The sequence below is a fragment of the Heteronotia binoei genome, chromosome 1, assembly GCF_032191835.1.
Source record: "Heteronotia binoei isolate CCM8104 ecotype False Entrance Well chromosome 1, APGP_CSIRO_Hbin_v1, whole genome shotgun sequence".
In the NCBI taxonomy this organism is placed as follows: domain Eukaryota; kingdom Metazoa; phylum Chordata; class Lepidosauria; order Squamata; family Gekkonidae; genus Heteronotia; species Heteronotia binoei.
In genome coordinates this window covers 249,582,391-249,604,277 of record NC_083223.1, presented here as the reverse complement: position 1 = coordinate 249,604,277, position 21,887 = coordinate 249,582,391, and the positions used below count along the sequence as shown (strand labels likewise).

Sequence of the window (21,887 nt, the reverse complement as noted above, 5' to 3'; positions counted from 1 at the left end):
ACCAACTGATGTCAAACTATAGAGAAGCCTCCCTCAAGATGTTCATCTGACTTCTTCCCTCATTTTATGAGGTATTAGAATGAGAAGCCAGTAGATTCTTTGTTTGGGTGGGGTTTTTTAAAAGTACAGTTGTGAGGAACAAAAAGAAAACACTTTACATATAACAGAACAAGCTGCATTACAGGGAAGGGAGATGAAATGGCAAAAACTGCCAGTTCTGGTCTGTTAACATTTTTATCTTGCCTTCTTCCAAGTACCACACATAGCCTTTGAGGCCAAATTAGGCTCAGGGTCACTCAGGTAAGCTGATCTGTCTAGTCCTAAGTGAATAACCACTATAACTCTGTCTCTGCCCCACTGCACACTTACATACACTGCTGTATATACAGTTAAACCCCAAATAGGTACATTCATTTAATTAAAACAAAGATTAGGTCCAATGGCAATCAATTCTGCATATTATCTCTTGGAGTGGGTATCGCAGCATACATTTGGCCAACAGGAAACTCCTCAGCCAGTTTTACTTCTATAAAGCACATGTATGATCGTTTGTTCCCACTATTTTTTTTCCTTTTGGAGATCTTATCCCTTCAATACACATTACAAGACAGTCAAGTGTTAGCTTTCAGTGAGTTATAAAAACTGTTTCAGCAGAGTACACACCTGCATAGTAGGACATTGTGCTATGACTGCTGGCAGAGAATCTAGCCTCCCCCATCTCAGCTTGCTAAAACAATTTTATCCCAGTTACATAGCTGCAGATATGACCCCTTTTCACTGCATCAACTAAAATAATCACACAAACTTGCAAAAATGTATTCAAGTCACAGAACTTTTAGCAGAGAAGACGCAGTCCTGTCTAGACAGTATTTTAATTGCAGAGCAGTGCCAGTGTTCCTAAAGTGCTTAAAAGAGAAGACAAAAGCATGTTATGATCCATTCCTGTTTATTTACAGTCACCACACATGAAATGTACAAAGGTAGGGAAGGAAGTTTACAAAAAAAGGGAGGCAATTCTGTTTAGATTACTTTTTTTTCCAACACAAGTCCCACTAACAATATTCTGTGGCAGACGTAGTCCATGGTCAAATGTGAGTTTTATATTACAGTCCTAAAAGGTCTGTCTCTGGTGAGTTGAGGCAGCCTCCAGTTTATATGGGGTGAGTCGATTCAAGCCTCCACTCTTGATCCACTGGCAATGTGTTTCCTTGAGGCTGATGATAACAGTGGGCGGCCTGTTACACCAATGTGGGGGAAGGAGGAAAGTCAGTTTGTAGATGAGAGCAGTTCTGAATTATCTCTACTCAGCTGCCAGAGGAAAGGCTACAGGTCATAGCCAGATTTCATCATTTTGCTTCTACTTGGGGATTAAACAAGAATAGCTGCAGCTGCTTGTCATTCTCACTGCTGGCCTCTCACTCCAGTCCCTTTCAGCTCTGCTGGTAATACTGATTGTAGTTCCACGTGTTCTGGTACCCATAGCCACTGTAGTTCTGCAAACAGAACAAATGAGATATCAAGGAGAAGGCCCCCAAGGAGGTCTCTCTCCCCAAAGGGAAAAATGCTTTGCCCCAGAATTCAACCCAGAGTATCTTCGCCGTACGCCCAGCTTATTAATGTGATATACTTTATCAAAAAGCACCTAAACTGGATTTTTATATACACATTTTTAAAACAAAAAATCTGGGTAAAAAGATTTTCAATTAACAGACAAAAATTGTTGACAACCCAAATTTCCTATACATGCTAGTTTGAGTTCATCTGATCCATTTGCAAATACTTATACTTTTTCAGAAAATGTTTTTTTTTAAGTGTGGGAGACAAGGAACTATTAGCAAAGGGTGAAAAGGGAATAGCTTTCATGTACCGATCTACTCTCCTGGTAGCATTTCACACTGTTGCTTCAATTTATGATTATAAATAAGCAATCCAAATGTCCAAAAGTCCACTCAAACTAGCCAAAGTGAAGATTAAACATTCTCCCTCCAAGAGATCTCACTGAACCCTCTGCAACTCATTTAAATTTAAGCTGGTTTTGTAAACAAATCTGGTTGGAACCAATCTAAAGAAGGTATAAGTGTGCACACTGCTTGCTGGATCAAGGTTATGAACTGCTTCCAAGAAGTGTTTTGGGCTGTTGTCATTCTGCTACAACTGACCTGGTACCAAGTGTTGTAGTTGTAAGCTCCAGTTCCACTGTTGCTCACATCTGTCGCCATCAAGGGTGTGATGCCTGTTGTTGGAGCAACTGCAAGATTGCCTCCTACAGCAGTCTCTTCAAGTCTCATTCGCTTTTCATCTGCTTCCTCAGAACTGCTTGAAATTTTGGATGAGAGAGAAAAAAAGCTGTGTCAGCCTGTATCCTGCCACAGGGAGTCTCTATTTACTCTGTGGTATTAAGCTGGCTTAACTGTTCCAGCTTCCACAAAGGGGGCTATTTAAATGGCAGCTAGGAGCATACAGGTAACTGCAGAATGCAGATCACATTTATTTGTAGGGAGGGAAAGGGGAGGCCTCACAACTGTTTACATTTCAGGGCTGAGAATACATTTTACAAAACTGATTCAAATGCAGAATACGTTGTTTGTGCTTGCATAACATGCAGGCTTCATTTCCTAATAAAGATGTTTATATTTTTATAAAATATACAGGCCATATGGCATTCAGTCCTGACACAAGTGAGCATGTCTCTGTATAGGAGCTACAGAGGTAATGAGAGTACAAGAGCAGAGTTAGCATTTATATTCCCTACAAAAAAAATGCAGCAAAATCCACTGGTCACATGGTAGGCATCCAAATTTGTTGAAATATCCAAACAGGTTTAAAAACAGTGCAAACACGGAGGGCAGGAGAAAGAGCATGGGAACAGAAGCTATTTAGGGGCTGATCCATGAGGGCAGCCTCTTGAGAGACGTGGATGAGGGCCCCATAATGGCACACCCTAAAAGCCTTTCAGCACTGGACCTTTTTGTGTGCCTGCTTTCTTGTTTTGAAAATATCTCTACTGGAGTGGGGCTAGAACACCAAACAAAGCAGAACAAAACCACAACAAAAACATGTGTTTGAAACTGAAATTGGGGAGATGCATACTATCTGAACATATCTCGTACAGACAGCAACAGTAATACTACTTAGCATATTATATAACATTTTACAAGATTCAAAGCATGCCCAATCTTGGTAATTCTTACAACAGGATGGTAAAGAGAGAGTGTAGTATTATTACTGATGGAAGGCAGGGAAGCTGCGATGAGCATGAATTGTGAAAGGCTGTATGGGAGGGCAGTTCCATATGCTCAGAAGTCCCAGGTTCATTTCCTGACATCTCTGGTTTAAAGTGCATCAGGTAGCAGTTGCTGGGAAATGCGTTTCTTAGAGACAACACTGAACCAGATCAACTAGTGGGTTGATCATAGAAGTCTTCTCCTATGCTTCTAATTTTAATGCCACCCATTGAATTCATTAATACAAACACACACTGTGATAATGCTGGCTAACACATTTAGTAAAACTTTTTATAATAACCACACAAATCTTTTGACATTATAGAGAAATACATCTTTATCATATTACAGAGAAGTCCATCCTCATGATGTTACCCATCCTCATGATGTTACGCAGTGAGCACCCAGATGTAGGCTTATTTCATCAAATTTCTTCCTTAGGAATATCCTTCAAAGTTATCAACCTCTTGTTACAATTCAGTGTTTATCTTGGGAGCAAGCCAGTCCTTAATCTCTTCTCTAAACAGATGCAAAAACCTTCTGAATTTGGCTGGCAAAATGCTCTCTGAAAACCTATTTTCTTCAAAATTATCATCCTGGAATAAACCATGGTTATTACAATGAGACACAAATCAAAGTTGAATGGAAGTGAATAATTTAATATTATTGAAGAAAACAGGAATTATTCCTGAGGAAGACTTTGATGAAATGAGCCTACATCTGGGTGCTCACTGTGTAACATCTTGAGGATGGACTTCTCTTTGTAATATTATGATGTACTTCTCTATAATGTTTCAAAAGATTTGTGTGATTATTATTATAAAGTTTTACTAAATATGTTAGCCAGCATATCACAGTGTTTGTTTGTATTTCTTGTAATATAAACTGTGATCCCAAGTTGTTGTGTTTTTTTAATCCACTGAATTCATGGGCGATTCTAACTGGGGACTTGTATGGTCCACAGTTCAGACTCTATTGCTGTACCCTATGCAGCGCTAACAGACTTTATTCAGAGGTATGGCCAACATCACTGGGATTTGCTCCTCAATAAGTGTGCCTAGCACTGCAGCCTTAGCAAGCATTGGTTATTTCCTCAAAATGCAGGCAGAGGGGGCTACTAACTGAGAATACACCAACTTGCTTCCTTACCTGTTTTTCTTTTTTTTAACCCCCCCCCCCCCCAAGGTTTTTTAGAAAGTTTGCTTACCCATTTTCCAGGAGTCTCTTCCTCATCATTTGTTGGTTCAGGAGCTTCTGGTGCTCATCATATGATGTCAACAAGCTAATGATATGACAAAAGGAGAACTATCAGCAGAGAACACTGGGTGATTTGATACTTCCCAGACTGAAGACAGACAAGAGGCCTTCAGCACTCCAAAGTCCACTTTGCCCTTCCAAATACCTGTTTATGCTGGACCCAAAGTCCTCAAGAAACTCTACTCTGCGCTGGGAGAAAATTATTTTTGTCTCCAGAGGGAGGCCACTGGTCAGGGCTCGGTCAAAGCTGCTCATGGTGTTGCCCTCATTCTGCCGGACATCAGCACTGAACTCCATCTCCAACAGATTGGCATAAAGTTTGGCATTATCCTACAATAAAGGAAAAGGGGAAAAAAAGAATAGGCAAGCCAGCAAACTCACTCACTGGAAGAAAGCTTCCATCTCTGGTGCCTTGATCTCAGGTCCCCCAGAGAATCATAGAGTTGGAAGGAACTCTAGTCATCTAGTCCAACCCCCTGCACAATGCAGAAAATTCACAAATACCTCCTCCCACACCCCCAGTGACCCCTGCTCCATGCCCAGAAGATGGCAAAAAAACAAAACAAAAACTGAAACCCTCCAGGATCCATGATCAAAGTGGCCAGGAGAAAACTGCTTCCTGACCCCAAAGTTGTAATCAGCATTTCCTGGACATGTAAGAAACGGCCATGAGAACTAAGCACTGATGCAACCCTTCCTGGTCTCTCTCTCTTGATCTGCCTAAGTTCAATAGAATTATCATTGCTGTCAGATGGCCATCTAGCCTCTGTTTAAAAACCTCCACAGAAAGAAAGCTCACTACTTCCCAAGAGAACGCTCTGTCAGGAAGTTCTTTCTAATGTTTTGTCAAAAACTCTTAATTTCAACCTGTTGGTTCTAGTCCAACCTTCTGGGGCAACAAAAAACAACTCTGCACCATCCTCTGTATGACAGCCCTTCTAATACTTGGTGATCATATCACCTCTCAATCTCCTTTCCAGGGCTTATTATGCACCCACTGTGAAAGGCTGTGCAAATCTGCATAACAGACACAGCTTGAAGACCACCCCTGTTTCACTCATCCGAAGTCCCCGTTACTCCTTTCCATTTAGCAAGCCATATAAAAAGCACATTTCCCACCATCCCCATTATTCCTCACCGGATCTTTCTCCAATGCCTCCAAGAGGATCTTTCGAGCTTTGATCAAGTTCTTCTGCACTTTCAACACCTGACGAGCGAGTTTGACGGAGTAGAATGACGACACGGGCATCCCCTCGTTGTCCCGGATGGCTTCCATCAAGAGTGCTTCTGCCCCCTCCATGTTTCCCTGCCGGCGCTCCAAGCTCACTCGCCGCAAGCGCACCATGGCAAGGCCAGGGACACAATCCTCAAATGACTTCAAGATGCGCCGGGCTTCCTCCACTTCTCCTAAGGGGAGAGGAGAACGGAGGGATAAAATAATAGCTGAGTGCAAGCAACTCACTATGTTTTGGTGATTTACAGGACGGTTAACATTATCTATGGCATTTGAGACAGCCTCTGCTACGATCTCTATGCAAAGTGTGGGACATCCTAGCGAACACCACTTTCTAGGTAGCACACCCTCTTTGCCTGATCAGTTGGGACAGGCATAGAACTGGGTTTTCTGCATCATTTGGCTGCTTGTGATGTTTCCCACACCTGAAGTGGCATCTGGATCCCAGTACATAGTTAATCCTCCCTTACTGTTGATATTTTGATAGAGAAAAGCAGTGTGTGTGCATGCATTGAGGGGGAAATCAGTGAAGCCTCCCCCCATGGTGTGCAGAAAGTGGTGCATAAATCCCAAAAACAACTTTCTTCAGCTTCTCTCACGGCATACTAGAAATCATTCTGGCTTATAAATGCCAACCTGACCTGGACAGCCCAGACTAGCCTGATTTAGTCAGATCTTATACACTTAAGCAGAGTCAGCCCTGGTTGGTACTTGGATAGGAGACCACCAAGGAAGTCCAGGGTGCCAACACAGAGACAGGCCATGGCAAACCACCTCTGAACATCTTTTGCCTCAAAAGCATGTGGGTTACCAAAAGTTGGCTGCTATGGCAAAAAAAAAGGGGGCCAATTTTAATAGCTTGGTATAGATTTATTTCAGCTTTTTGAGCTCCACAGAAACTCTTTATTGTGGCCAATAAAGAGCCCTGCAAAACCAGAAAGCCTATATAAAATGGTTCAGTAAGGGACAGTGGACAGAAACAGCCAGAAAGCAGGAGCTCCAGGTGTACCTTGTCTCTCTTCAAACGCTGCCCACAGGAGGTGGATGTTGGGCTTACGCGGAAGGTGGTAACAGCAAGCTCGCTGGAAGACACTTCTGGCCCCGGCCATGCTGTGGTTCTCGAGGTACCTCGTATACTGGATTGGGTAATGGGAAGTGGACAGAAACAAAAGAAACAGGCAGTATTCAAGGGCTGGCCCTATGCAAAATATCTGAAAGTCTGGTACGGTAGCTTATATTGAGAAGGTTTTATGGTTAACTCACATTGACAAGGGCTTAACACACCTCTCTCCAGGATTTCCTGCACCCTCTTAGGCAGAGGTACGAAAGACGGGCAGATAAAAAAAAACAGCAGCAGAATTCAGAAGAAGCCTGTTAGAATTTTTTCTCCAGAACACAGAAGAATTTTTTTTAAAAAAAATGGAAGCTCCCAAGAAGCATTAAGAAACCTGCAAAGTCTGAGCCTGAGCAGCAGAGAAAGCCCTTTCAGTACCTGGGATTGGCTCCTGGACACAAGGGGATGCTACCCACAGTTCACTTCAATGTTTCAGAAGTTCTCTGCACAATCAGTTCTATCTTGCTGCTAGAGAAGCAACTGATTTCTGTCATTCTCTAAGTGATGCCTAAGCATCCCAAAGAGATTTGGTGGAATTCTGCTCCTCCCGTCCCATCTCCAGTTGACCCAAAAACAAAGCAGAAGCTCCTGGCCACCTTTCTCCATCCACCTCTTGTTCATCTCTGTCTACTTCTCAACTCAGCAGAGAAGGGGAGAAGCAGTGACAGTTAGCGGACAGAAAAGAGATAGAGTAACACACTTTTTTTTTTTTTAAGGATCAGTGGAGAGAGACAGGCAGCCAAGGGCTGTCTGATGCCCCGCTCATCTTAAAGGCAGCTTCCACATGAACAAGCATACCACGGCTTATATACAATGTGATTTTTGGCACAATGAGGGTAAACATGGAGCTGATAAGGGAACACAGGATCTTCGGTTACAGGCGAGACCCCAAACTGCTTGGACAGTCTCCTGTTCCACCATTTCCCCATTGTCCCAATTCCAAACTAGAATACTTCTATAGGGTTTGGACTCAAGATCTCTGCCACATCTCCCACTTAAATTTTCCAGGTCTCTCATGTTGGTTTCAACAAGTGAGAGCACCACAAGACCCTGCTGGCAACACTAGCACTTTGTTTTTGTTCCTCCTGAGAAAGGAAAGGAAGGCTAAACCTGCTGTACCAAAAACTCAGAATGGATTTCCTGTATCTAACACCAGCCACCTAATGTATGTAGGTGTGGGGCAAGCACACCCCTTTGTACTCTCAGGAAATAAAAAATACCGAAAACCATTCAGTTATAAGAAATAGCTGGGACACCTTCAGTGAGGTGGCTTGCTGCTGGCACAATCCAAATGAAGCAGTGGGGCTGTTTGCATTAACTGCAGCTTCTGATGCTTCTTTAGGGCACAGAGAAGGAGCTGCCACAGCTATTCATAACAGAGACAGCTATGATTTAGGCATGGAAACCAAGGAAAGAGGGAACGCACCTTGATCCAGAACTCCTCATAGAGGGCACAGGCAATGACACAGCGTTCAAAGAGCACAATGGTGCGTTCGTGTGAGCCGCTGGCTATCTCAAAATCCAGATAGTCCCGCCAGTTCCTCAGCTGTGCTCGCTCCAGTGGTTTTACGTGGAAGTAGGGTCTCTTAATCTAAATTAAGAAAAGGAACAGGAAGGAAAACAAAACCATAATGAGCAAGGCAAGAGTGGAAGTAATTACTAAGGAATGATGGAGGAAGCTCTATTTAGCTGCTAATTCATGTAAGGGGAGGAAGATGACCACGGCAGAGGACCCAGACCCCAGAACATAAAGCATTTCCAGCTTGCTGAATTACTCCCTTCTGTTCTCTCCTCATGACCACTTGGCACTTCTCAGACTTCCTGCACTTGGAGGCCACAATTATCTGCCATATTTACAAGTCCTAATCAACACTGTAAAAAATTAAGCACTGGTAGCCACTGTAAGCAAGAATGTGCATAAGGCTGGCAAAGGTCTCTATGTCAGGTTGCAGAGTTAAGCACAAATTTATTCGCCAACAGATGTGCAACATGGTCCCATGCAGCTTAACTGAAGCAACCTCCCCTACCACCCTGTTCGCTCCCCTCTGGCTTTCACAGTCAGACATGCTACCATTCTCTCGGCATTCAACAGCCACAAAAATTGCAAATAAACAAAAAAAGTAGAAAATGTCAGGCTACTGAGCATCTGCATTATGAAGACACAGAACAGCTAGGGGCATCCAAGAAAGATTCAGTTTTTCCTTTTGTTAGAAGCCAAGCACAAAGGAATCTTCCCTCTCCTCTCCCATCCCCAATATGCCACAAGGCACAAGCCCTGATCTATGACTCCACTATACGAACCCCTTCCTCAAAATTCCAACGCTTGCTGACTTCTGCTTCGTTCTGGGAGTGGATCTGCTGGCGGATAGAAATTGCGAGTTCCCGGATCTTGTCCTGGTCCATATGGCCCTGAAATCCAAAAGCAGTAATATCTGAGAGTTTGGTTGCTTCTAGAAAAATATGCCGATGTTCTTAAGTACTCCCTGAATTAAGCCCTGCCTCACTAGATCAGTTCAAAGATTTGTCTAGTCAAGCACTCTACTTCCAATGCAGTGCTCTCTACTCCTGTGGAAGGAAGCAGATATCTGACTGCTGCCTGCATCACTGCAGGGAGGGATAATGAGTGACAGGTGGGCTATACTGTGGTTCAAAGAGGTCCATGCGTGTATCAAGATGCAAAGTAGCTCTTAAAAACAAAACAGAGAACTGCCATGCAGCAAGGTGGTGGTGGAACTCAACGCACACTTTTCTCTGGCATCCTCAAACCTGAGGTTCACAGAACATATACACATATCTCTTGTTTAAAGAGAAAATAGCACCATCTTCCCACCCCCATCTCCAAATAAAGAACACTCAGGCAGCTGTACTTAAGCACCTGGATCAGTGTTTTGGCAAGGAACAAAGTCAGGATATATAAAAGCAAGCAGTCTGCAGCATGGGGAAATGCCCACATATGTGCAAGACAGATTTAAACATTAAGAGAGCCTTGTAGTGCATGTAAGTCAGGAGCTCTTTGCCAATGAAATACAGGCAGAGAAGGGGCTTGCATTATGCTGCCTGCCCACAGACCAGTTTCACTGCTTAAAATGTAGAAATCATGCACTGGCTTCTTGCAGTGTTCAAAAATCATGAGGGTCCTAAGAGAACTGACTTCCTAAATATCTGAGAATGAGGAGATGTGCCAGCACCACCCACCAATATTCGACTCCCGTCGCCAGCTCCAGTCTCATGCATGGCTTCTGCCTTCAATGGCATGTCTTCCCCAGGAGGAGCCTCCTCTGCCTCTGCTTCCGTGGTCTTGGCCACTGTATCAGAGACCATCTTTGACTGCAGCCACAGCAGCTCCTCAGTGGACAGGATGTCCTGGGGGTGGTGGCTGGTAACATGTTCCTTGAACCTGTACCATGTGAAGGAACCAAGATGGATCAAAATCAATGATGTTTTAAAAATCAGATTCTTTAAATCGAATGCTTTTTGAGGAAAAATCTATGTAAGATACATTATAGTCCAAAGGTTATTCACCATGAAATATGGATTAGCTTTTAATTGTGTGGCATGTGACTGTATAGTCATGCAATATTTACGTTTTTTGGTAAATGAATTCCATTAATCCATTCACAATGTCAAGTTCTCCCAGAAGTTTCTGTAAGATTATTTTGGGCAATTTTTCTATCTAGAAGATATTATCATAGATGCTTGGTTTTGCAGTTCTCAAAGCTGTGTGTTATAAAATAAACATACGGAACTGAGAAAAACACCTTAATCCTGTTGTTCCTCTGCAAATATATGTACACAGAATCAATCCCTTACCTCTTAAATGCTAAGTTTCAAGAAGCTCAATGAACAGAAGACTGTTTGGAGTGGAACAGATTTGCACAAAAGGCAAGCAGTACAAACGAAAGTGAAACCTTTTGAACAGATTACTCCACAAGTCTTGGGATCTTTGTGTGTATAGCCAGAGGTTTATCATATTATCCTCTCCCTGGAGGAGAAAATCTATAGCAGCAGCAGGTTATCAAAGAGATCCAGTTTGGGAAGATTTACCATATAACCAAAACAGTAATTTTTTATATAATTGTAAAACTAATCAGAAAAGTTATTATTCTAAAAATGAAACCTTAATCTGGTTGTAAATATTAAGATTATATCAGCAAGAATTAGTCTTAATGTAGATAACCATGATTCAAATTATTGTTGTTTAAATCAAATCCATCCTGGAAGAAACACTGACAGTTCAGAAGCTGAAATGGCAGAAGGCCCATCGCTTCTCAAGCCTCGCCTGCAGGGGGTGTGGAAGTGGTAGATGGTGGGATTCCTGTGCAGTACAACTAACTGGGTCCTGGAGCCGAGGTCTAGGCTTGGAGTGAGAAACTGGGTCTTGGTGGAGTCAGGGAGGCTGATGCTGCAAGCCTATTGCCATATCATGCTGAGTCCATTTCAGGTTAATGAGAGGTCCTCCAAGTACTTCAGGAAAATTGTACAATGGAAAATGAAAGTGTGTTGGCTTTGCATGAAGAAGACACTGATTCCTGTTCAGTCCATTAAGTCCACTGGCCTTGGCCTTCAGAGGAAGATACATTTTTTCAAAATATGGCAGCCTGAATCACAGGACTGACATGAGAATGAAAGAATATATCATGGCTCTAACCACACAAAGTACTTTCTGATCCTCTGCCTTCAACCCAAAATTTAAAATGGCATACATCTTGATGGAAAAGAATGAGTTATCTGAACCATGAAAACTTCCAGTCGAAAATAAAGAGATATCCTGAACAGGAATCCAAATTCACGATCGTCTTGGGACTGTCCCTACAAAACGGCCAATTGCTGTGTTCACATAATAGTTTATTTATATTCTGCCCATTCCTCTGCGGTGGCTCAGGGTGGAGCACAACATAATAAAATCACATTAAAATCATATATTAATAAATGCAATTACAATTATTTCATAAACAAATAGCTCAGCAGAACAGTTTTGATGAGATGGTGCAGCTGGACAGTGCAGTGAGTCAGTGCAGTAAGATATGCAGTATATACAGTAAGGGAAGCTGACCTATCTAATGGGTAGATGCCCACCACCTCACCCGAAAACCTGGCGGAACAGCTCCATTTTACAGGCCCTACGAAAGGCTAATAAGCCAGGTAGGGCCCGGATCTCTATAGGGAGCTGATTCCACCAGGTTGGGGCCAGGACCGAAAAGTACCAGACCCTGGTAGAGGCAAGATGGGGACAGTCAGCCTATCCTGGGAGGCCAAACGAAGCGACCTCCGAGGCATATATGGAAAGAGATGGTCCCGCAGGTATGCTGGTCCCAGGTTGCGTAAGGCTTTGAAAGTCAGAACACCTTGAAGCGGATCCAGTACTCTATAGGCAGCCAGTGCAGGCCACAAAGCACCGGCCGCATGCTCACCCATATAGGTGATGCAGTTAGCAGGCGAGCTGCTGCGTTCTGCACCCGCTGCAGTTTCCAGATCAGCTTCAAGGGCAAGCCCGCGTAGAGCGAGTTACAATAATCTAATCTGGAAGTGACCACTGCATGGGTCACTGTGGCCAAGTCTTGGGAGGAGAGATATGGTCCTAGTTGCCTGATCTGCCATAGATGGTAGAAGGCAGACCTGGCAGCTGCTGCAACCTGGGCCTCCATAGAAAGTGAGGCATGCAGGATCACTCCCAAGCTCTTCACCTGTTGAGCTGGCACTAAAACCATGCAATCCAAGGGTGGGAGCTGAGTACACAACACCACGCCCTTGACTCAGGCATAGGACCTCCATCTTTGCTGGATTTAACTTCAGTCGGCTCTGCTGTAGCCATCCCGCTATGGCTCCTAATGCCTCGGACAGGTGTTCAGGGGCAGACGACTGTCTGCCATCCATCAGCAGATAGAGCTGGGTGTCATCAGCATAGTGGTGACAACCCAGTCCGAAACCTCGGGCAATCTGGGCAAGGGGGTGCATATAGATGTTAAATAATATGGGTGAGAGAATAGCTCCCTGCGGCACTCCATATATAAGTGGGTTTGCTCACCCAGCCTCACCCTTTGTCCCTGCCCCCAGAGAAAGGAGGAAAACCACTGCAAGGCTGTCCCCCGTATTCTGGTGACGGCGAGGCGGTGGGTCAATAGGTCATAACTGACCATGTCAAACGCTGCTGATAGGTTGAGAAGAATCAGTAGCGCCAACTCGCCTTGGTCCAGATGTCTTCTTAGGTCATCTGTGAGGGCAATTAGTACCATCTCTGTCCCATGGCCCGGGTGGAAACCAGATTGGAATGGGTCCAGGGCAGATGTTTCATCCAGGAAAGCCTGTAGCTGCTCCACCACCGCTTTCTCAACTACCTTTCCCAGAAACGATAAATTCAAAACTGGGCGGTAGTTGGCTAGAACCATAGGGTCCAGTGAAGGTTTTTTCAAGAGTGGCTGAATTTCCACCTCCTTTAACTTCTCTGGGAATGTCCCACTTGTCAGGGACAAGTTGACAATGTCACCTAGAGAAGCCCTGACATCATCCTGGCAAGCCTTCACAAGCCAGGATGGACAGGGATCCAGGGGACAGGTAACAGGCTTCACTGCAGCCAGAACCCTGTCTACATCCTCCGATGTGAGTCGACTGAATTGGTCCAATATTGGACCATGTGACGGCCAAGGGGCTTCCAGTTCATGTACTGCATCAACTGTGACTAAGAGGTCCTGGTGGAGAGTCAAGATTTTATCTGCGAAATATGTTGCAAAAGCCAATGACTATATCACATTCATGTCGTGTTTTCCAGTTTGGACACATATTGTTTCCTTTTTCATACATTTGTGCCCCATCAGGGAACCAGCTGCTGCCACACAGCACTTCCCACCCACCCCCAAGGTTACAAAGCAGCCCCCAAAAGAGATGGGGAAAACCACCTTGTGACACTTGTAATTCTTAACTCCCCCCATGGCTGAACCCTAGAAAGGAGGCGTCTCAGACTTACTTTTCCCAGTGGTGGCTGTACATCTGAGTTGGCATGGTAAGCACTCGATCATAAATTGCTGTGATGGCTTTCAGGCTACCCTGCTCTCGCTCCCATTCCACGTACATCTCCCAGAGTTTATCTGAACGGAAATCCACTCCTGCAGCAGCTATAGCAGATTCAAATGTGCTGCAAGAACAGACGTTATAGGGAAATATTATTCATCTAATAATCTGCAACACCAAATCCGCATTACTAGAACTCCAGAGAACCTGACCACATAAGAACATAAGAGAAGCCATGTTGGATCAGGCCAACGGCCCATCCAGTCCAACACTCTGTGTCACACAGTGGCAAAAATTTTTATATATACACACACACTGTGGCTAATAGCCACTGATGGACCTGTGCTCCATATTTTTATCTAAACCCCTCTTGAAGGTGGCTATACTTGTGGCCACCACCACCTCCTGTGGCAGTGAATTCCACATGTTAATCACCCTTTGGGTGAAGAAGTACTTCCTTTTATCCGTTTTAACCTGTCTGCTCAGCAATTTCATCGAATGCCCAAGAGTTCTTGTATTGTGAGAAAGGGAGAAAAGTACTTCTTTCTCTACTTTCTCCATCCCATGCATTATCTTGTAAACCTCTATCATGTCACCCTGCAGGCGACGTTTCTCCAAGCTAAAGAGTCCCAAGCATTTCAACCTTTCGTCATAAGGAAAGTGCTCCAGCCCTTTAATCATTCTAGCTGCCCTTCTCTGGACTTTCTCCAATGCTATAATATCCTTTTTGAGGTGCGGCGACCAGAACTGCACACAGTACTCCAAATGAGACCGCACCATCGATTTATACAGGGGCATTATGATACTGGCTGATTTGTTTTCAATTCCCTAATAATTCCCAGCGTGGCATTGGCCTTTTTTATTGCAAACGCACACTGTCTTGACATTTTCAGTGAGTTATCTACCACGACCCCAAGATCTTTCTCTTGGTCAGTCTCTGCCAGTTCACACCCCATCAACTTGTATTTGTAGCTGGGATTCGTGGCCCCAATGTGCATTACTTTGCACTTGGCCACATTGAACCGCATCTGCCACGTTGACGTCCACTCACCCAACCTCAACAGATCCCTTTGGAGTTCCTCACAATCCTCTCTGGACCACCTTCCAGTAAGTCCTCCTCATCCTTTTCTGCATCAGTTTCCCATCTCACCTTTCAGTCTTGTATCATAACTAAATATGCCAAACATGTTTTCCAGAACAGTGCTCACCAAATGTAGAATTTGACAATGGATGTAGACTCAGTATCTAAATAACTCTGGTTTACTTTCTTTTTTAAAATAAATGTTGTACTATTTATGGCTACAAAGACAGACTTGAAAGCCTTGTTCAGTGAAATCTCTTCAGGTCTGAGTTTGTTTCCTAGCTACTGGTGGGGGTGAGAATTCAGTGTGCCATATAGCTTCTTGCCCCTCTCCCAAGACCAATAGATTATTCAAAATAAGCAAACAATTGCATGATCACTTCATTTATATGCAGCTGAAGACTTCAGATGAGGGGAGGGGGCAACCATTTTTAAAAGCCAGAATTCATTCAATCCTGATCAGAAGCTCAGTGTGAGAGAAGGAAACTGCACCCTGGTTCAGTGAACAAGGAGCCTTGATTCCAGCATGAGTAATGCCTTGCTTTGGTTCACACCAGCCTGCCATGCTGTAATACAATATATCCTTCAAAACCTCACCGGCTGAATTATCACTCTCGCACAAAAAGTGTGTAAACAAACATTTAGTGCACAGTTTATAATAAGTCCATACAGCAAAATAATAGAATGAATACCCACATGATGCTCCCCCAGACTGTTTTCTAAAGTCACATCTCAGAGGCACCGCCTTCAGCCGCTTCTTGCAGTTCAGAATCTGGGTGGAGATAGGGGCATCGTTCCGCACAACTTCTCACAAAGAGATCAAAAGATCGTATTTCCTGGATTTCCTACGGTTTCGTTGGTTTTACCCTTCGTCAGTCTTCTCTCAGTGCTGTTTTAACTGGAGCCACAGTACAAAGAATTCAATCACAGATCAATGCGTACGCGCTCAAGTAGCAGAGACTTGAGCATGTACGCGTTGATCCATGACTGAATTCTTTGTTCTGTTATTTTGCTGTATGGACTTATTATAAATTGTGCACTAAATGTTTGTTTACACACTTTTTGTGTGAGAGTGACAATTCAACCAGTGAGGTTTTGAAGGATATATTGTGCTTAATACACCGGTACCTGTGCTATTGTATTAATGCTGTAATACAAGGCGGACCTGTTGCTTTGACTACCTTACATCATCTACACCGGGCTCCAGAACAAAACCAGGTCCCTGACTAGACAGAATCTGGCTGGAGTCACTGGCTCTGAAACTTTGCCACTTACAAATCAAGAAGCACTTCTCACGCATTAGCCATTAAGCAAAAGCATGCAACTTGGAAAAGTTAACTTCTGTGATTCTGCTGTATCATGGAATAAGCAAGTGTGTAAGAGAAGTAATATTTACTTCAGCTTTCATCAGAAAGATGAAACCCTCTGAAGAAACTGGTCAGCTTAAACATACTGAACGAAATTGCCGTGCCTTTTTGTTCTTCCATAAGGAGGGGATCCATTGTCATGTTAGCAACAATCCTAGCTTCTTGATGGTGGGAGTATCTTTTTCCAACTAATCCTGTTACTATCAGCTACTTTTAGAATGTATATCCGGATGCATTCCCCAGAAGAGACAGGAGGCAAGTCACAATAAAACTAAGATATACCAAGTATAACTACAACAGTAAAATAATTCCTCTCCTTAAAGCATTCCTGTTGCCCCTTCGTCTCAACCTAAGTCCCTACACTGGACCTTCTTCATCCATTCAGACTTTGTCACAACCTACCCACGGATCTTCTGCACTGAGTCTGGGATGTTCATATCCAAGGAAGACTGCAGGAAGGAGATGTAATGGATCCACAAGTCCATGCTGAGTGGGATAGACTGCAGCCCTCGCTGGAAAACCTGTGCAGAAAATTAAAAATACATAAGTATTGCATATCATTTTCTAGTTATGGAAAGCTGGGATGGGATTAAGGATGTAAAAGTACAGAAAAAAAAATAGGGGGAAATTAGGGGAAAAGTTTTTCTGGGACTGGGAACTTTAAAAAATTTCAGATGGAAAACACTGGAAAATTTGGGGGAGCGGTGAAAATAAACTCCTATGACATATTTTCTCCTTTACTACGAGTAAATGCTTCTTAAGACAAGATTTTTCACACTCAAATCTATAGAATGAAGAGTCTGAGGACTTGTGCAATTTTTCCAATAGAAAAAAATGGGAAATTTGGGGGGCATTAAAAAGAAATTTATACTATAGACCTATAGAACATTTTTAAGTATGTTTCTTGTTTAAATGCAAATTTTGGCAACAATTTATATAAATTGTCAACAGCTACTCTTGCATTTAATAATGCATTATTAAAGCATTCAGTGCTTTCAACAATATAAAGTTTAACTTAAGATCCAAACTTGCAATTTTTCTTACAGAAAAAAATATACTTTTAAATGCCATAAATATGCCAAATAGTATAATTTTATAAGCTCACTCATTTATTTACATTATTTCTTGTCTATCCTTCTTATTGAGATCAAAGGCAGATTACATGGTGTAAATAGATTTTATGCTGTTTAATCAATAAAAATAAAGTTTGATAGGAAAGTAATTAAATATGTTTCAATTTCCCCCCTAGAAGGGTAGTAGTGGGGAATTTTTTCCCAGTTACTTTAAAATATCTGGAAATTATACATCTCTAGGAGGGGTCAGCCCTGACTGGGATTGCCCAATCTTATCAGATCTCAGAAGCTAAGCAAGGTCAGCCCACTTAGTACTTGGATGGAAGACCACCAAGGGAGTCCAGGGTCACTACACAGAGGCAGGCAACATCAAGCCACCTCTGAATGTCTCTTGCCTTGAAAACTCTGAGTTTTCAGCTCCAGCTTGATGGCCAAAAAAAAGGAAGGTTCCAGAAAAATCTCTCTTCTCCATTCACATTAAAGGGGATCTTCAGTTCCTAACTTTCTTCTGGAGCACCAGGAGGCTCTCTTTGGGGATGCAGCTATGTAGGAAAATTTTGTTTCAGAGTGTGCCTGGTACAACAGTGTGGAGATCTTTTCCATACCACATGAACCAGCTTGACTCACTTCCTTGAGACTTCTGGAGCCACTTATTCAGCAGCACCTTCAAACACTGCACCTGTCCCCAGCATATAACGCACTGTGACACAAATGCAGAACAGAGTGGCCAAGCCCAAAGGTCTGCAGTACTTCAGATTTACAGAAGTTAGGTTCCAGATTTGAATGTTCCTTCACATTATATTTAAAAAATCCTTTTATATAAACAGAAAACAAACACAACAGGGGAAAAGGTTCTATCTCCTCACTCACTGCATTAATTTCTATTTACAGGGAGTTCTTAACAGAGTGAAGCGTTCCAAAATGAAATAATGCACCCTATTCTATCACCACAGCATTCTGCTGCCTCATTCTCACGCATGTATTGGATGCGAGGGCCACTGCATTCATGCTTGTGTGAATCAGGCTGGTGATCTGAGCTGTGTGAAGGAAAACTCGGGGGAAAGGGGGGAGAAGACAGAAAAAATGTCTTCCTTTATCCCATTACCTCCTCTGTCTCTTTGATGAAATCAAAGCGACGCTCCATGTCTGCATACTTCTTCCAGTAGCCATAGCAGTAAGGGTAACGTAGGAAGAAGCTGTCAAAGGCTTTGCGGGCTGCATAGATGTGATTCTGCAGGAGTGGTAAATGGAACAGGTTTGATAGCTTAAAAAACACTGAATGGGAAATACAAAAAAATACACAAAGTCTACCATTGCATAAGAATCAAGTACCAGATGCAAATATAAGGCAAATACTTGGAAAATACCATGAGCACACACTAAGCATCTAGGGCAACACTGACCACTGTGACTGGCACCTCCCTCTTAAGTCTCAGGCATTGGCTCTCTTCCTATGATCTGTTAAGTGAAGATGCCAGAGACCGAAGCTGGGACCACTGACATCCAGTGTAGGTACACTACCACTGAGCTACAGAACTTCCCCTGCCAATGGTGGTATTTGTTTGAAGGGCTGGGGACAGTGGAAAAAACCCAAGGATATCCTGAGGTACAACCTAAATAAACCTCATAAAAACATTAAATGAACTGAGATTCATTATTAAGGAGCTCAAAATTTCTCCTTCTAGTACTGGGGTCCATAGAGAAGACTTTGGTACATATTTAAATAGGTATCTGTCAGACAGTGGCTGTTAATCTAAACCAGAAACAACAACAAAAAATCCTGCATCTGAAAAAAGGAGGGCTTGCCTACAAAAACAGACAGTCACAATGGATTTGTCTCTTAAGATGCAGTAGGAATTTCTAGGAGTCTAAGAGTTGAATGAGAAAACTCAAAAATATTTTCATCAGAAAGCTTTCTGACCTCAGGGCCTCTCATCTGATAAGCATCCTGTGACTAGTGTTCCCTCTAAACTGAGTGTGACCTAGCTCAGTTTTTTATTCTCTGGCTCACACATTTTTCTTTTAGCTTAGGAAAAATGGCCTCAGAGCAAACTAATTTATTCAGTAGCTCACAACTTTAATGCCAGTAGCTCACGAAGTGGAATTTTTGTTCACAAGAATCCACAGCTTAGAAGGAGCATTGTCTGTGACCAAATTATAATCATTCTGTATGCATATTAGCATAAGCCAACCAGATCAGAGTTGCATGGGGTGTGTATGACACAGAAGTTGGAAAACATCATTCAAACCAGAGAAGGAGGAGTTAGTCGTCATGATATTTTAGTTATGAGGTAAGTTGGAAACTGCTAGGGGTTAGTTGGGGAGGGCCATACCGTTTCTATTCATCTGGTTTTTTAAACACAGAGCAGCATTATACCATGTAATCTCCAGGAATGAGACTGCTGATTGCGTGGCTTGGCTCTTAGAGCCTAGTCACTGAACTCCACGCCACTGAACACCATGGCTCCAAGCAGGGCCAGCTCGTCCACTTGGCAAACTAGGCCTAGTGGTGCCAGGCGGGAGGGGGTGCCGAATTGAGCTCCCCTCTCCCAGTGCCCAAGGCAACCGCCTAAATTTGCCACCCTTCTCCCCTCTCGCCATCCCCTCCTCCTGCCGAAGCTCACCGCAACAACACTCCTTTCCAGAACTGGAAGTGAGGGGAGAGTGAAGTCTCCTCCATCCGTCTCTTCACAAAACGTGCAGACGCAACTGCAAGAAGCTGTTAGTAAGACTCAGCATTGTCATGGTGAACTTGGGGGGGGGCGAGTGGAGTGCGGGGGGGGGGGGGGGGCGGGCGGCAGCCTGCCTTGGGCACCATGTGCCATAGAGTCAGCGCTGGCTCCAAGGCAACTTCCAATGGTTCCTTAAAAATAATAGCCTCTCAGCCTACCTCTTGCTCCACATATTGAAGCAAGTCAGTCCATGCAGTGAAGTCGAGCGGGTTCTCTTGAGCGGCTCGCCAGTACCGCTCAAACTCCAGAGGGTACGTAATAGAGACCTCTTCTATGGGAGGGTTAAGTGCCACATGCATCACCACATCAGGAGCAGGAGGCTGAGGGGCTTCTTCCTTGGCAATTTCAGGTTTTGGCGCTGGAGTGCTGGCTTCCATGTTGACTCCGTTGCAGCCCTGCACCGGTGTTGTCTCATCTGGCTTTGGGGCACCGTTGCTTGTTGGCTTGGGAATCACGTCTTGGTCAGGGCCTACAGCTTTCAAAAGCAAACACAGAAATGAAATTTCTGAACAACTGGTTTGGTAGCCATTACATATGGAAGTCAAAGATTCCCTACACTGCTCTGACAATGAGGTGTAGGAAAGCTGAGCAACACTGCATCTCAATCATTACCATGATACCTTCCAGCATTTTAAGGATATCATTGAGACTCCAGACTCTCACATTACATCAGTAACCAAAGCTAGTATTCTCCCTCATCTCCACACACAGGTTCTCTTTCCTAGGTCAAATTTCTCTAATCTCAACATGCATATCACTAAAACTTAACCCACTTCATTATTTCTCCTTCTGATGGTATTCCTCTTCTCAGATTTCAGAACAGGCATGTGCTAATTATCTCTGATAAGTAAATATGACTTCCAGGGAACAAACCAAGAAGACTTCTGCAAACTGGACACATTACTTCCCCCCTCTGTCAGGCAGCCTTGTATTGTATGGTGCTAGCCAAGGTAGTAATATTTTGTGGGCAAAATAAACTTTCAATATTCACATGGAAGGCAGTCCTTATTTATGGGTTTAGTGGTCACATCTGGCCAATTAAAGCTCTTCCACAGACCTTCCTTCAGCACCCCCGACTGCCAAAAAGGCTTAAAGGAGTATCAACCGATTAAACTGGCTGGTCAACGAAAACAGAAAGTTATAAACAGGTCACTGCTGTCTTTTAGATGCTTGACAATCTAAAAATACCGTTTATTCTGAAGTACATTGGAAAAAAGTTTTTCCTTAAGTCCTTCTTGAACACAGCAACAATCAACGTCATTGGGCGAGCCAACATTATAAGAAACTAATCTGTACAGCCTTGATTAAAAGATACAGTAAATGCAACGATTAAAAAAAAAAGCACACGTGGCCCAATGCAGCCTTCGCCTTCGGAAGCAGAAGTTCTGGGGACGGAGAGGGCGCTGCATTCCTGCTGTGTCTACTCATTCCTGGGAAGGAAACGCTGGCTGGGCTGAGGCGATCGACCACGGGGTGCCTCCCTCAGCGCTCCGGAGGTTTCCATCCCGTTCTCCCATCCACAGCCACGGGTAGCTCAGCTGACGGGCGCCTCTCACCTGCCTCGACTTCGGCCCCCAGGCTTCCCTCACAGCCTTCGTTATCGCCGCGAGTGGGGCTGGCTGGCGCCTCAGGCCCCTCAGCCGCCATCTTAGCTCGGCAGCCGAACTGATGGTCCTAAGGCCCTCTCCCGTCGTCGGTGCTCCCGCTTAGTTCCACCGCGCCTGCGCGGCCATGGGACCCGGAAGTGAAGATGCGAAGGATGGGGCGGGAAGACAGGACCCGGAAAATCATAAAGAAAAA

General features: G+C 43.8%; 1 protein-coding gene across 4 annotated transcripts; it reads right to left on the bottom strand.

Annotated features, from left to right (window-relative positions):
- Positions 1-929: 929 nt before the first annotated feature.
- Positions 930-21,887, bottom strand: LOC132580825 (pre-mRNA-processing factor 39-like). 4 transcript variants are annotated; one of them, XM_060251891.1, is made up of 14 exons: positions 21,644-21,887; positions 20,246-20,562; positions 18,461-18,586; positions 16,685-16,803; positions 13,791-13,958; positions 10,025-10,226; positions 9,131-9,238; positions 8,256-8,420; positions 6,725-6,851; positions 5,620-5,888; positions 4,627-4,811; positions 4,432-4,506; positions 2,160-2,313; positions 930-1,493 (listed from the first exon to the last, which is right to left on the bottom strand). In XM_060251891.1, exons 1-14 carry the CDS (start codon positions 21,732-21,734, stop codon positions 1,431-1,433), a joined length of 2,169 nt encoding a protein of 722 aa, XP_060107874.1. In that variant the 5' UTR covers positions 21,735-21,887; the 3' UTR covers positions 930-1,430. The 4 variants fall into 4 exon arrangements, with proteins under 4 accessions (XP_060107874.1, XP_060107875.1, XP_060107873.1 ...); XM_060251892.1 differs by having other exon boundaries at positions 2,160-2,316; positions 20,246-20,556; positions 21,644-21,834; XM_060251890.1 differs by having other exon boundaries at positions 2,160-2,316; positions 21,644-21,828.